Source organism: Rhododendron vialii, chromosome 4a (genome assembly GCF_030253575.1).
Source record: "Rhododendron vialii isolate Sample 1 chromosome 4a, ASM3025357v1".
Lineage (NCBI taxonomy): Eukaryota > Viridiplantae > Streptophyta > Magnoliopsida > Ericales > Ericaceae > Rhododendron > Rhododendron vialii.
Window position 1 is genome coordinate 676,927 of NC_080560.1, and position 15,829 is coordinate 692,755.

The 15,829-nt window shown below is 38.4% G+C and overlaps 2 protein-coding genes across 4 annotated transcripts; one reads left to right on the top strand and one right to left on the bottom strand.

Moving 5' to 3' along the window:
- Positions 1-999: 999 nt before the first annotated feature.
- LOC131321871 (uncharacterized) lies at positions 1,000-10,700 on the top strand. 2 transcript variants are annotated; one of them, XM_058352848.1, is made up of 9 exons: positions 1,000-2,154; positions 4,079-4,208; positions 5,977-6,467; positions 6,843-6,923; positions 7,061-7,159; positions 7,429-7,542; positions 7,618-7,701; positions 8,235-8,306; positions 9,956-10,700. In XM_058352848.1, the coding sequence occupies exons 1-9, from the start codon at positions 1,825-1,827 to the stop codon at positions 10,226-10,228; spliced, it is 1,674 nt and encodes a 557-aa protein (XP_058208831.1). In that variant the 5' UTR covers positions 1,000-1,824; the 3' UTR covers positions 10,229-10,700. The 2 variants fall into 2 exon arrangements, with proteins under 2 accessions (XP_058208831.1, XP_058208829.1); XM_058352846.1 differs by having other exon boundaries at positions 1,025-2,154; positions 4,079-4,244.
- A 228-nt stretch (positions 10,701-10,928) lies between these two features.
- Positions 10,929-15,303, bottom strand: LOC131321872 (uncharacterized). Of its 2 annotated transcripts, none has more exons than XM_058352849.1 (4): positions 14,381-15,303; positions 13,760-14,044; positions 12,416-12,661; positions 10,929-11,530 (listed from the first exon to the last, which is right to left on the bottom strand). In XM_058352849.1, the coding sequence occupies exons 1-4, from the start codon at positions 14,804-14,806 to the stop codon at positions 11,351-11,353; spliced, it is 1,137 nt and encodes a 378-aa protein (XP_058208832.1). In that variant the 5' UTR covers positions 14,807-15,303; the 3' UTR covers positions 10,929-11,350. The 2 variants fall into 2 exon arrangements, with proteins under 2 accessions (XP_058208832.1, XP_058208833.1); XM_058352850.1 differs by lacking the exon at positions 10,929-11,530 and adding an exon at positions 11,723-12,119 and having other exon boundaries at positions 14,381-15,266.
- Positions 15,304-15,829: the final 526 nt, after the last annotated feature.

A 15,829-nucleotide genomic window follows, 5' to 3' on the forward strand; every position in this document is an offset into this window, starting at 1 on the left:
ATTTTTTAGAAGTACGAGAATGACTTGTTTTAGATCTTAGAATAATAATTTGTGCGTAAGATTGATGACTTAAATTATCTGCGCAACGATTAGAAAGAACATGACAAGCATATCAGATGTACTTTTACAAAAAATTGGCATGGAACACAATCGAGATATACAACTATATATAGCTTTAGCTAAAAATTCGAATTAATGAGGTTGGGTTACATATTGAAAAATGTATACGTAAAATTACTGCCATATGTAATGCAATTTCACACACAATACTAGCTACTATTATTTCATGAACCCACATCACACATAAGAGCAATGGATGGAAGTGTTACATCAAATGATAGCTAGCCCAAATGAAAAACAATAATTATGTAACATGTTTTTTTTTTATACCAGCCCGTCGCGTAACATATACTGGAGTATATATATATTTCTATAATATTCCCCTATTGTACAAATTACATTCTTTATTTTGATAATAAAGAAATTTTCTTTTGTTGATAAACAATAAAAGTATTGTATTTTGGTAGAATGTTTCTGATGAACATGTTCCAGTAAAAATCATTGACAATTATCCAAGTATGCACGTGATAAAAAATGGCGAGAAAGATACCCAATTTTTCATCGAGAGAGAGTCTCACTTAACAGTGATAATGGACTCATATACATGCGAAAGAACACAAAAATTTTAGATAAATATGAAATTTTTTATTATCATTTTCATTTTAAAATTTTGGTGTGCACCCCCCCAAAACCCCCCCGGCCCATTTGGAGCATCCGTGGGCTAACGGGCCAGGCCCAAATAAAACCCATTACAGCACGTAAGTGACGTAACCGCAGACAGCAGGGAGGGTGCCAGGTGGAATTGTACTATACGAATACTGCTACTACTACCTACTAACAGAAGTGGAACACCAACCAGAATTTAATTAACACTCTCAACTGGTCCCACTTCCTCATTATTAGTGTTAAATATTCCCTTCCTAATTTCACCCTTAATCCACAATTAATCTGCCCCCCTCTCTCCCCCACTCTCCTCCTACTTTACTTTCTCTCTCCTCATCACTCTTGTCTCTCTCTCTCAACGCCTTTTTGAACTTTTTAACCTTACTTTCTCTTTCACGAGCATTCCCTGTAAAAAGCTAGGGTTTCCTCACAGAAAAGGTCAAGACCCTAGACATTCCCCTTGAGAGAGAGAATCACCATTAAAGATCCTCTCTCTCTCTCTCTCTCTCTCTCCCTCTTTTCTCTCTCTCCCTTTGGACCATGAATTCCTAACTCCCAACCCCCTGTCGGTGATTTCTTATTACATACAAAACCTATGTATGTGTCTCTATCTGCTAACCTTCTTGTTCGTTTCCGTTCAGTTGTGTTTCGAGGTCGAACATGTGATGTGAATCAGGTCTCAACAGCTAAAGGTGAAAATTTGCTGTTGGTATCCTGAGGGGGAAAATAAAGTGGACTTATTTATTACTTTCGGGAGACGTACATGTGAAGCAATTTACTGTTTTCGTGATCTCTAACTGTTTGAGTCAACTACTTTTACTGCTGTAGTTAAGATGGAAGCTTGTTGTTCTTTCCATTTTCTTACTCGGAGATTGTAGTAGTAATTTATGTGGGCATCGCTTCGATTCAGTGAATATTTATTACCCCCTTTTGGTGAATTGGAGTGTGCATCTATGACTATGGGAACTTGTGAGGCTTTAACATCACAACTGTGGAGATATGAGCTATTAGTATGTGACAATATCGATGGGTATCGATAGCAGATTCTACATTTTTCTTTTTCTTTCTTTCCATTAGATAGGTTTTGGGATTTGAACTTTTATGGTTGCTATGGAGGATATTGGGTTGTTCAATCAAGGTTGGAAGTGGTTGCAGTCCAAGAGGCATTGTTATCCAGTTGTGCGAACTGCGGTGATCTGTTTCAGGGACAAAATCGGGATGTTTATGGAGCGTAATTGGCCGCTGGTTTGCAGTGGATGTGCAAGACTTGGGAGGTTCTTGCTGTTGTTGCTGGTTTATTGGAAGGACTGTGTTGTCCGTGGGGTTCGGTCGTTTGTAAAGCTGGGATCTGTCGCGTTGCTTGTTATTATGTGGAGTTGCTTTCTGAGTTTGACGTCGATGTCTTGCCTTGTTTATGTACTTATCAGTATGGTAAGGGTTCAAATTCTTTTCCTTTGCGCATTTAGTAGTTCTGGAATGGTGCTGATGGCTTTGCTTTTTATCCTTGTCTTTTTGAAGAGTTTTTGTTGGCTTCTTTCGATATCATGGCATGCTTTTTGTGACCTACTGTTGGGTGCTTGTTTGATCTGCTGAAGTATATTTTAGTAATTGTAGTTTGCAGTTGATGTTTACATCACATATCTTAGGTTAAACCTATTTTCAGACTATAGGCTCTTAGATGGTCTACTCGCAGAACTCCAGATACCCTCATACCTTTATTCAAACTCACAATTTTTTCCGCAAAATATTCTTCTTCTGCCCAAAAGACGAACCCATATATTTGCACTTGACATTCTGTTGACTTGTTACATGACTAATACATGGTGCTCAAGTGGAGTAATGCATGTCATGAGTCATGAAACTCAACAACAGTTGGACTACTATGCTTGGGGGTTGTTAGTCATTTCTTTTAATCATAGCCATAATGATTGTGGAATAAACCAAAGTTAAAATGGGAGACATGCTTGATAAGGCATGAGGTCTAGTATCATAAGTGTTTCTACGTAAGAACGTCCACTAATTTGACAATTACTCTTCCCGCTTTATGAGCAGACATAAATATATGTTGATATAAAGCGTATACTTCTGTTATTTTCTTTAGCAAAGGGTCGCCTCCTACTAATGAACCATAAGTATACGTAATTTGGGTAGTTTTTTAACTTGTTTATTATGTGTACTGAATTGCATGTTTATATTTCTGGTTGGCTTTCAAGAAGGAAGGCTGCATGGCACAGTGTCATGGCAGCATTACAAGAGAGTAATGCTCTGTGGGTGGTGAATGCTTAATAGCTTTCTGTGGTGGAAATGCTCATTTTTTTGAATCCCTAAGTTTACGTTTTTGAAGTCTATCTAAATTAGTGGTAGAGTAAGTTGCTTATTTGTTTTGGTTTCTTAGATTTCTATAAGATGAGATGTTACGAAGAGTGTCCAGGAACTTTAAGTCTCCAGATTGGCCTGTCTGCTTACACATGACCCTGATTAGTCCTTGAAGAAGTGGATTATGGCTAATAGAGCATTTAGATTGGTAGTTTGTATGTCTGGTTTTATCAATTTTTGCGAATTCCATGAAATTATGAAGGAAAGTTCTATAACTTTGAGGTCTTGAATGGAGACCTGTGGTGATGCATTTTGAATTCACGAACCTGTTGAAGTCACAGATGTTGCTTGATTGTCAGCATGTAAGGGAAGCAAATGAAGAGGACTTTCTTGTGAAGTTTATCATGGTTCTCACCCCATGTATGTCTGGTTTTATCAATTTTTGCGAGTTCCATAAAATTACGAAGGGAAATCCTTTAACTTTGAGGTCTTGAATGGAGACCTGTGGTAACGCATTTTGAATTCATGAACTTGTTGAAGTCACAGATGTTGTTTGATAATCATGGTTCTCTCTCTCTCTCTCTCTCTCTCTCTCTCGTTATAGCTTGTAGAGGAATAGGATCACTCAGGGTTGATATTATATTTTAATCTACAGGATCTCTTTCCTTACTGGTTATAGATACCAGTAATTTTCTTATAAAGCCTTTTGACAGTGACCAGAAAGAATCCTACTTAGTGGAAAGAATGAAACATTAGATATTGATCTTGTTTAAACTAACAGTTTTGAAAAAAACTAAGACGTGATGATATTAAACCTGGACAAGAAGGTCAGCAATACAATCTGTCTTGTGCTCTATTACTTCCTCTTCCACGTGGACTTTTGCTCATGGTTCTCTTAATGTTGAAAATTTGGTTCTTTTTTCCAATATGGAGGGATCTCTATTCTAGAAAAAGGTTTCGTTGCTGTCCTGTATTATATTTGTCACTCTCAAATGATTTTGAGTAGTTATGCCACTGACAGTTGCATCTGTTATCTCAGGGAGCTGCTGGGGTTGCTGTTCAGTATTTGGGTTACACTCCTGGGCTTTTTATTGTCGGGCTATTTGCTATTTTAGTATTATGGATGTATGCTAACTTTTGGATAACGGGTACATTGTTTATAGTTGGAGGTACGTCATGTTCCTTACTGACTATTTTGAAATTAGGTATTATGGAGACATGGTATTTCTTTCTCTCTTGCATTCCTCCTTTTCTTTTCTTTCTTTACATAGTTTATTAGTGAGTTGTATTATCTCCTTAAATATTGGGAGAAAATACACCATCAACTAGAGGATTTTGAGGGAGAAATTTCGTCAGTACTATTGGGGAGAATTACAATTCCATTAAATATAGCTGTCAAATAAATTATGTCTAATGATGAGTAAGGTGTTAAATAACTTATGTAGCTGTAATCTTGAAAATTGGCACAAAAGTTGACCTAGAACCTTTTGTTAACTTTCTAGTTGCAAAGTTACGCTCTTATATTCCTTTTGGAAGGTTGTAAGCTGATACTAAAACAATTGCATTCGACATTCAGATAGTATTGGCGTTCCATCCAATTGAAAATGCTTCTCTATGCATTTTGATAGGCAAAGTTTCTGTGTTTAGACCCATTCGACATGTATTTCGCCGTGGAAGCTGTGTGAGTTTGTTTTGCCTGGGCATGGAGGTGTTGGGGGATACTAAGAAAACATATAGCTTGGGACTTTCAGTAGTATATGTCGTAGTTGTACTATTGGATCCAAGATTGGGACGACATTTCAAGCCTTGGGTTCATATTGTAGTAATGCGAAGGCCTGTTACAATGAGAGAGTGTGTGAGAGAGATCATGATTCAAAGAGAAGTGGGATTGTGATTCACATAAAGCAGTTGGATAGATCATCCTTATTCTTTGTCTAGAGAAGGCACTTTATAAACTGCTCATTGGCATGAAGGACCCCTCTATGTTCGCATGCTAGGAATCTGTTAAAGATCCTCAAACCTTGTGATAGTTACCCTACGGCCACCTGCACATGTAGTACCAAAAATGACTCACATTTTGACAACAGGAAGTACAAAAGCTAAATATAGATTCCAGAGAAAATATTACTGTTAAAGTTGGAAACAGTACACACAGGAATATAGCAACTCTGATAAAAACTGCTATGGATGGTTGGAATTGTGTTGGACATAGGCTTGTGTTGCATATCATAAAGACATATGACAGTAGATTATCTCTCATCTAAAGACGGTTTGACTTGTAGCAAGTTTGAATTCTTTGAATGATCTCCCAACTAATAATGGATTTGACGAAAAAAACACTGAGTCTGTGGCCTAGGGTCTGAAGGTATATAACATTCAGTTGGTAAGTCACACTTTGGATGTTTCAACTGATCCTTACTAACAAAATGCTGGCTTACATTGAAAGAAAGTGTATATGAGTCATATGACATAACCATAAGCAAATAAACACTTTCATATCAAAATAGCCAATGCGCTTGTAACAATTTAATTTTTAAATTCCTTATTTTAGGCCTATAGGATAAAGTTTGGAAAAAATTCCAGTCTTTTTGCATGTGACGCAAGTATGAACTCTGGGAGTGCTTTTGTAAGAAACACAGTTTGAAGCGCCACAGGAGCAATTTTATATTTAGTTTATCACATTTGACAGTTGGTTATTAATCATTGTTTTAGTCTTAATTGGTTGATCGACTACTTGCCTTGATAGTTGCTTGATTCTCAGCTGCTCTATGGTTATTTTAAAGCTCTCAAGAAACAAATCTTACATGCTTCATTTTGTCTCTTTTGAATCTTTATCTAATCCCAGTAGATGGTGGGATCGGTTGCAGTTATTGTTTCCTTCACCATTTCTCGTACCTGCTTTGTTGCTTGGTACTGAATCGATTTTGTAAAATGCAGGCTATTTGTTTTCTCTAAATCACGCCCGGTTAGTAGTCTTAATGGCAACTATGTATGCTATATATTGCGTTAAAGTCCGAGTTGGATGGCTAGGAGTTTCTCTCTCAATACACCTTGCTTTTTTCTCAAATGATGTTCTCAATTACCTGCTTCAATGGTGTGATAATCTGAGTGAGACCACACATTTTGAGGAGCAGAAGGTACCAGAGACATTCACAGAAGATAACTTCTCCGGAGAGGGCGAATATTCTGTTCCTATTGATGAAGCTGAAAAGTTGAACTCCTGTAAATCTTCTTGCGAAACACCTCCTACTTCGTCTCTTGTCAACAAACAAAAAGAATCTTCTGGTAAACAGGTGGTCATAGAAGATACAAGTTCAATCAATGAGATGAAGCGGATTTTAAGTAGTTTGAATCACTATGATGCATTGGGATTTCCCAGGCACAAGAAAATTGATGCTGCGCTGTTGAAAAAGGAATATCGGAAAAAGGTATGCTACTTTCATCTGTATTGGTCTTCCTGTTAACCTTTGCTTAACTGAAGCATATGATTTGTGATTAGTAGAACTCTCTTTTCTGGTGGGCCTTATTACTCCTTTTCTCCATCCTAAGTGAGGCCAAACTTTCCAATAGACTTGCCTGGTTTATGGATGATCTTGTGATACACCAACCATTTGGTTCAGGATTAAATGGTTAGAAGACTACTGTTTCTACTTACCAGTTGAGAATTTATCCTACAGATGGTATTTTTGTGTCATATTCTGTTAAAATTGTCTTCAGTTTCCCTGATTAATTTTCTGTGATTGTGATGTCTCTCCCCTGTCATTCTAGTTCTGTTTGCTTACCGTTGCCTTTTATTGGGCTAGGCAATGCTTGTGCATCCTGATAAGAATATGGGAAGTCCACTGGCAAGTGACTCTTTCAAGAAACTGCAATGTGCTTATGAGGTATTTATGCCTTGATATTAGTTTATTAATTTCCTTATTGTTAGCATCTTCAGAATCTTAAACAATTGGGTGTGTCAAATGTAAATTGTGGTGTTCCCTCTGTTCTGCATGAAAGTCTCAGTGGTTTAAAATTTCAGGTTCTCTCAGATTCTGTAAAGAAGAGAGACTATGATGACCAACTGAGGAAAGAAGAATCTAAGAGTGTCTCCCACAAGTCACATAATACTCCACATCAGGTACTTTATTACATGTCCTTCTCAAGGAGAAATGGTTTTGTAGCTAACAAGAAATATCGTCAAAAAGTGAAAGAGTTGATTGTGCCTCCTTAGAATAGATGTGATATGTCATGCATTCAGCTCTTCTTTTTGTTTTTGTTGGCAATCATCTTCTTTTTTCCTCTGTCCCTTCCATCTATGAAAAGCAGGAGCTTGAAATGAAATAGAAGAACGTTCATCCCTGTCTTGTTGATGGGATATTTGATTAATCATACCTTCACAATATGCAGGATGTCCCCGATTTCTGCTCTGAGGAGTCAAGGCGTATCCAGTGCACAAAATGTGGCAATTCGCACATTTGGGTCTGCACTAATAGGACTAAAGCCAAGGCAAGATGGTGTCAGGTAGGACCTCTCTCTCTCTCTCTCTCTCTCTCCATTCAATCGTTATGGTAAATCCTTTTCGTATTTTGCTTTTAGGATTGCTGTCAATATCATCAAGCCAAGGATGGTGATGGGTGGGTTGAATATAAAGGATCACTGGTCTTCAATCGGCCTCAAAAGGTATCTTCCTTACAGTGGACTCTTGATTTTTTTTTTCATTCTTTACTTGTCTATTAAGTTAAAAAATTGCTTCTCTTCTTTGGATCTTCCAACGGTTTTTCTTATTTTAATGTGTTGGCTTGTAAAATACCAATAGCTCCTGTTTGATTTGGTTCTAACTTCTAACTCTTCCACATGCCACATATATGGAACCCAACTTATAGTTTCAGAGCACTAGTAGGTTTCACTCATTTAATGCTGGTTCTGGAGCAAAATTGTGTTTTTTCCTGCATGTCATACTTTCCATTACTTAAATAGTACATTAATGCTGTTTCCATTTCTTTTTCCTGCAATTTATTGCTTATGATTGGTACATGTTAACGAGTCTTGGGAGTTTCCCATGCTTCCTTCGTTGCATATTGGTGTGTAGCATGTAGTGCTTTTCTTCAGGTCACAAAGATTATGCACTGACTCTGTTTATTTCGTTGCTCTTTACTCTACTTCTGTCACTACACATTATTATGGTACCCAAGTGATTTGTTTGCCATTTTTAGGTGGAAATACCACGTGCTTTTGTTTGTGCTGAGAGCAAGATCTTTGATGTATCAGAGTGGGCTATTTGTCAGGTCAGTTTTCACTTAACAAACCCCTATAGCTAGTGTGTGCTTGTCGTGAATTCCTGTTTGGTAATATGTACTTGAAGTATGTCTGCTCGATGGAGTCAATTATATTCTTGCAAATGAATGTTGCCAATCATACCCGGCATGCAAAGAATTGAAATCTTCTAAATATTGGTAGGGATCTGGGGAAGTATTTCAATTGCCAAAGAAAAGGGGGTTGTGTTTTATGTAACTATGTACTATTTGTGCAAAGTTGAATTTTCAGTCTTCATATGTGATTTGTTTGTGAACCTGAGTGCACTGAGCCACTGAGGACCCATTTGAAATGAAAATATGTGACCATGAGTGCATATTTGTGAACAAAGAACCTTAAATTGGATGGGCTGCCTTTGCTCTAGTTGCAAGAACCATTTGTCACTGTAGAAAATACGGGACTTCGAATATAACATTTTTGTGGAGGAAATGGTGAACGAACTTGGTGATAACATATGGGGGATTTGCAGGCGCGTCTTAAGCCATAGTTTAGCGCGCCCCCCACCCCCAAGTGCATAGTAGCAAGAAGCTGACAAGCTAGGACTAATAGGCATGAGTCTCTCCAAAAGTCACTCATGTCCGACCCCAGGTGTGAGGACCATAGGACTCTTGTATTGTTGTCCATGCAGTGCTCACTCTTTGCTTTTGGTGATTTCCCACCTATCTATCCATCCATCTATGCTATACTATACACGGAAGAGGTGTAGTCGACGAGACACTACCTCTCTCTCTCTTTTTAAGAAAATCCAAATATCACACAATTCCACATCACTGTCTCCACTTCTCTCATCTCATGTTCTTTTCTTCCTCCATTTTACTTCCCTAGGCACTAATTTATCCTTCACCACTTCTCTCATCTAACTCCCTTTTCTTCCTCCACCCTTTCACTTTTCCAAGTCATTTATTGGTCAATATAACTTTCAAATTATTTTCATAATTTTAATTTCGTTTTTTAAATGGCGACTCTAAAGTTTTCTCAACACAGTTTTCTTTTCTATGATTTATCATGTTTTTTTTCCTTTTACAATATAGTATTTGTGAGTGATTAAAAAAACAACTATGTTGAAAAATGTAAGCATGATGCAGTACAGTATAATTTTTTCAATGCTTCCGTGCATAGCACGTACTATATCCGAGTTGCTATGTATTGAGTAGACTATGTGAGTTGTTTCCCAATATATTTCTGAAAGAGGAAAGAGGAAAAAACTGTATTTGAGCTATAGTCATGTCCACCTCTTTCCATCTCTGATACAAATCAAAGTATATCTACCTGATGGATGCTCTAGGAGCTTAACAGGGTCTGGAGTCTGGACAATTGGTCCATCAAACTTTCAGGTTTGCATTACGGTAATCTTGCAGTTTCTTGTTTTTGGAGATCTTATGACCCCACCCCATTTGTGGACCCACAACAACTACACCCCCAACCGAAAATAATATGGATAATAATAGGAAATAAAGAAAATAAAAAAAATCCTTGACCCTAGCAATGCCTGGTTTCTCTTTTTGTCAGAAGGCTGGCTGTTTTGTGCATTTAGAACATTGTAAATGCTAGAAGAATCAAGAGTTATCCTTCTCAGTTCCCTGTCATTTAACTTGAGAGCTCAAATTTATTTGTTTTACAGGGAATGGCTTGTAGGCCGAATACTCATCGGCCCAGTTTCCATGTAAACATGGTTGGGCTGGAGAAAACTACTCAGAGATCCAGCTCAAGCAGATATCCATGGGATTTAGATGCCGAAATGATGGATGTAGAAGAGGAAGATTTTGAACTGTGGCTACAGCAAGCTCTGGCCTCTGGCTTCTTTGGAGAGACATCAAAGCGCCGCCAGAGCTGGAGTCCCTTCAAGTTGCCTCAAAAGAAAGGAAAGAAACAATGGCGAAGAACATCCTCGTGAAGGCACGAGAGATTTCGTAGGGAGAGATCTGATTCCCCCAACTCTTTGACAAATTTAATGGGGGATATAAGATATACAGTTACCACGGGAGATTGACCGAAAGGTGCCTCTGATAACCTCATCAAAGAGATGAGAATGGAGATGGTTGGGTTTGGGATAGGCATAAATTGAAACCAACTACTTGATCCATGTGCCTGTAAATAACATTAAATTTTCTCTCGTGGCATTTCGACTTCTCTTGCAGAATAGTTGTCTGTCCCCGAGAAGATTTGTACTTGCTAGTCAGTGAAAGATACGCTATTCCATTTCACTAGCTTCTGATATGAAGTTGTAATTGTAAGAGAAAGGAAAATGGAAATTTGTACTCATTTCACTAGCTTCTGCTATGAAGTTGTAATTGTAAGAGAAAGGAAAATGGAAATTTGTACTCGTTATTTGTGTTATATAAAGGTTTAGGCAAGTTACGACGGTAGAGAAAGCTATGGGCCAAATTCTTGCTGGTACAATTCATGGTTTCCATCCGGCAAATAGTAAGGCTATCGTGCAAATTCAGAGTTAGGGGGCAAAGGCCAAGCATAGAGATGTGGCATATAAGCATGAGAAATCTCGGGAAAATTGTGATTACCGCTATTATTTAAAGAGATTGTACTAATTGAGTAATGCTTTCAAATAAAGCCAAAAAAATGCTGCGTCGTCAAAATAGTTGGAAAAGTTTTTACGCAATTTTTCAATATACAGGCGATCTCAGGCCAAACTGGTCTTTCAAAGCTTGCGAGCTAAAATTTTCAAGGCAACAGAGATTCGGGCTATATATAACAGTCTAAACAAGCTATAGGACAATTTTCAAATATAACAGACGGTGCCTACATAATTTCCAAAGCACCGAAAAAATAGGAAAAAGAAAAGGTGCCTACGAAAACTTTTTGGGCCGAGCCAAGAGAGGCATCTGAATTGATCCAACAAGCCGAGCCCATCCAAGAAATCAAACCGAGCCATGATATTGGGCCTTTTCTGAAACGTATAGGCCCTTATCAAGATTCGCCCGTCCCAGACTCCCATCTTAAGCCCAATATCATAAGCCGAGGCTGAGCCCTCAATTTATCACTTGCTGTTCTACATTCCTCAATTTATTTTTACGGTCCACTCATTTGGGTTAGTTGGGTTATGTGACTTTGCTCTGAATCCAGTCACAAAGCGCTTGTTACCAGCAAAATCTGAAACAATGTCTACACCACTGAAGCTGCTCTTAGACTCCTTTTGCATGTGATCCACGAGAACCATGCACTGCTTTTCACCATTTGTCTGCAGCAAGACCGAGAAAAACATTTAAAACTATGAAAATGCATTGGCATCATCCTGGTGAAACAGATTCAAACCATGTCCACGACCTCGACCACAAAGAAAAAGCAAACTTTTGTTGAATCTTGTTGCGAATAAGAATTACACATAGTTGCCTAGTAAATGTCTACGTTGCAGAATTTGCCGAGTAAATGAAAAAAAAAAATTGAAACTCTAAATCAATGTGGACGGACTCCTAGCCGGTCGGTAGTCTGGGTCTGTAAATACATTAACTAGCAGCACAATTTAAGATGGATACAACTGTACGGAAGAAGTAGCAAAATTTTGGACATTGTAAACTTGCATGTATCATCAACATTGTTCTGGTTGAGTGGGGCAGGCATCACGAGCCCAACTTGCATGCAGGTCACATATCTCGAGTTGATGAGGGAAGCATAGCTTCATAGATCTTGGAAATCCACATCATTCTCCTAATAAAGAAGACTTAAAAGAAATTTCTAGTGTTTGGAGATCCTCCATATGACATACCGTGCTTTGGAAGACGTGCAGATTTCAGCAGAAATGCTGTTAACCTACTAAGATGGGCCTGACTCTATATAGACCCACCATGGACATGAATAGGATTATTAGGAAGAGAGATAACAAATTGAGTCTGGTTGCTAAACATGCATGCATGTATATCCCCTGGTCCCAAATCCATTTGCAACATTTTATATGCTTGATTAACAGAGGTTTAATAAACCAGCATCAAGTTATGGGCACAAGATCAATCTCGGAGAGAGACTATAAGCACATTCAAAACAACCTCAAAGGTATATAATGTTGTGGGTTTTGAAAGTGATCATATTAGTGGAAAAGAAAATTCTAAGTTTAGAGAAAGTTTGATACCTCAAATGCAAAAAATCCACCGGGTTTCAACATTGAAGCAGCCCCATGGCACAGATGGAGTAGCTCATCCATGCCATTGGCACCCCCATCCAATGCAAGTCTTGGTTCATGTTTGGCAACTTCAGCTTGTAGACCAATAATATGATCGCTCGGTATATATGGTGGATTACTCACAAGACCCACAAATTGTCCTTCAACATTCTTCAAAGGTTCAAACCAAGATCCCAGCTTTATCTTGATTTTATCCTGAGTTAGAGATTTAACGGAAGCTTCAGAATCACAATATATAACGCTATGTAGAATTGGATCAAGGTAACTTTTGATGGTTGTTCTTTGAGAAATATGAAGCATTCATGATCTAAGGAGTAACTTCAAGTCAGGATCATAATAACGTTCCTACGTCATACGTACAATGGGGGAATAGCCATCAAGGAACGATTGGAGAATTTCTATTAGAGATAGAAAAGAGCACGAGGATTTTTAAGAGCACCACTCATGCTCAAAGAACACATAATAAAATATCCCAATCTCTTTCCAATTTCATGATCTTCAGAATTTTGAAGTTGGGCTCATTTTGGAGGATTACCACAAGAAGGGACTCATTTTTGCAGTCAAACCATGAGAAAGTGTACAAGGAAGGCTAAACACTCCTTTGCCTCAGTTGCCTAGGCTTTGCATATTCTTCACTTTTACGCTGTCAATCACTTGTTTGTGCTACATACTGAACGAGCTTCACCTTTTTCACATTTGTTTCTCATTATCTCTCTAGGCTACTCCCCTATCCTTCTTTGTTCCTTCCCCTATTTACAATGTGGCAGTGTCAATATTTAAATCCTAGACCACATGATGAGCGTTTTAGTCTGAAAATGAAAGGACCTCAAAGTTTTGAATGTCATGAAACATTTCCCTTTCAGAACCTACACTAACTGTTCTGAATGGTAGGTCCACTTCAGCATCAACCGGAAGTTTGCAGGCACCACGACTCATTTGTAATGTATGCTCATTTTCTGATGATAGAAATTATAGAATTGTAAACTAAGTTGAAAATTAGCACACTTTACGCACTTGTATGCACACCATCTCGAATAAAAACTAAACCAAATAGTGTGGGCTTCATGATGAATAAAGACTCATCAAACACAAAAAACTTTAAGTAAATGGTGTTTGTAATACTAGTCATATACAATTCTGTTAATAAGAAAAGGGCAGCATTAGCTCAACTCCATATAATTCTAAACCATTCCTGTCCACTACCAATAGAAATTCACTATTGCCTACAAAACAGAAAGATTAATATAAAGCACATAAACAATCATTGATTGGAGCAAACTCAATATCACTGACCTGCAAATTATACCTCTGAACATTGTAAGACGCAACAGCCACAGCAATAGGGCTCAAATCAGTGGCAATGACCCTCCCCCAAGGCCCCAAAATCCTCGCAATCCCAATAGCAAGTGCACCACTCCCGGTCCCCAAATCAGCCCACAACCCTTCCCTCAACTCTCCATTCCCCTTAACCAAATCACCCACTAAATCCACAATCAACTCAGTCTCAGGCCTTGGTACCAAAACCCCTTCTTCAACACTCAACACCATGTCCCTCCAATGCTCACACCCAACCAAATACTGAGAATTAGTTTGAACGAAATTAATATTTTGCACGGCATTATTTAACTTTTAGTTATTTTTTTAAGCTTTTCGTCACAATTTTCATACCGTAAATAAAAGAATAAAAAATATAGACCAAAGTTGAAGAAAATTCATACAAGACAGACGTTAAAAGACGCTAATCGACTGTTTTTTCTGTTCGTTTCTTTAAAAAAATTCAACTTTCGTCTATATTTTTATACTTTCTTCTCAAAGCGAACATATTAACCAAAATATTTGACCCGAATCTTGTAAAAATTAAAGTTTAAAAAAAAACACGGTAAAAAAGGACTCAAAAGTTTAGGCCAAAGGAACCTGAAACGGTCTCCTGTCTTCAATCCTCTGCTTCCATAACGTATAAAGATCTTCCATTTCTGCCCTCATCTTCATAACCGTGTCACCGTCGTCGGTACCCAAGTGGGTTAAGCGTAGTTTGGGGTTTTCAAGCGCGTCTTGCAAGAGCCAGTTGATTTCTCTGTGCAAGAGGGTGGGGTCGGGGCCGTTGTCTAAGTCGGTGAAGTGGGACCCAACTGAGGAGGCGAGGTTCTTGGCCCATTGTTGCCATTTTTGGAGGTCGGATAGGGTGGCTGAGTAAATGGGTGGCCGGAGAAAGAGTGGGGTATGGGGTTTTAGCGAAGTGGGTGGTGGGGAAATTGAACAGGAAATGGGTCGTACTGAATTGGCGCGAGAGAGGATGGGAGGGAATATAGAGAGAGACGGACGTGCCAAGCCCAGTCTCATCTCTCTCTCTCTCTCTCTCTCTCTCTCTCTCTCAAATTCTCAGTAATCAGTACAGTGCATAGCTTAAACTCACATGCTCAGGCGGTGCGGGACTGCGGGGGAACTTGAGGGGAACGTGGGATTACGGTAAAGATTGAGACCGCCGGCACAGAACAAGAATCGAAAGCAAGAGCGAAATATTTTATGTGACTGTGTTAACTACGTATAGTTTAGGTTGATTACACTGACCTCTCTCGAGGCTTCTGAGTAATGCGTTATGATCTTCTATCTTCTAGAAATTACATCCTATGTTGATATTTTGAGTCGTACAATGACGTGTCTCCACTTGTTAAGTCAATTGACGGAATTTGTTGATTTTCGCAATGAAAATATTTTTTCATAATGTCTAGGATTGGCTAAGTTCAAGAGTTGGAGATAGAGAACAAGAGAGGGAACAACCTCTCCATAAAGGGCTTATAAAAAAAAACCTCTCCATAAAGGTTACTAGTTCTCAAAGCAAATGGAGATGCCTCGACCTCAAATTGGAGAGGAAGTTGTGATAATGGACGGTGTGGGGAAGAACGTTTACATCAACTGTTGGAGAGTGTGGGTGACAAGATGAGCTCTCAATTGTTTTTTTTTTTCTTTTCCCGATAATGATGAGCACTCACTTGTTGTTCCACTTATTAGATGATTAGACTAAATCAATCGTTACATAGGCAAATCAAACATGAATACTTACAATCTATATCCAAAATTCAGTTGGATAATCTTATACTGTACCAAGAGAACCAAAAGTCACTCGTTTGAATTCGGCTAGAATGACAAATAAATCAAGCTCATTCTATATTTTCTGAAGCTAGTTAATTACATTTGCCAAATCAGGGATTGAATGAGCCATCAGCGGGTGAGTTTACAGATTTGGATAACTCTCATGAAAGTGCACCGGGCAAGTAATTTTTGCATTGAAAGAAACAGCGTACTTGTATCATGGTCTATTTGGGACGGATAGTGTATAGCTTTCTGTATGTCCTGGTCGATAGG

Bases quoted from the DNA above. Each gene is read 5' to 3' on its own strand.
- LOC131321871 (XM_058352846.1), top strand. From the start codon at position 1,825: ATGGTTGCTATGGAGGATATTGGGTTGTTCAATCAAGGTTGGAAGTGG. The intron at 6,468-6,842 runs GTATGCTACTTT...TTATTGGGCTAG, and splicing joins AAAAGGAATATCGGAAAAAG to GCAATGCTTGTGCATCCTGA. The intron at 6,924-7,060 runs GTATTTATGCCT...TTAAAATTTCAG, and splicing joins AACTGCAATGTGCTTATGAG to GTTCTCTCAGATTCTGTAAA.
- LOC131321872 (XM_058352849.1), bottom strand. From the start codon at position 14,806: ATGAGACTGGGCTTGGCACGTCCGTCTCTCTCTATATTCCCTCCCATC. The intron at 12,662-13,759 runs GTCAGTGATATT...TCTCTAACTCAG, and splicing joins TTCAGAGGTATAATTTGCAG to GATAAAATCAAGATAAAGCT. The intron at 11,531-12,415 runs GTATCAAACTTT...GTCTTGCTGCAG, and splicing joins GTGGATTTTTTGCATTTGAG to ACAAATGGTGAAAAGCAGTG.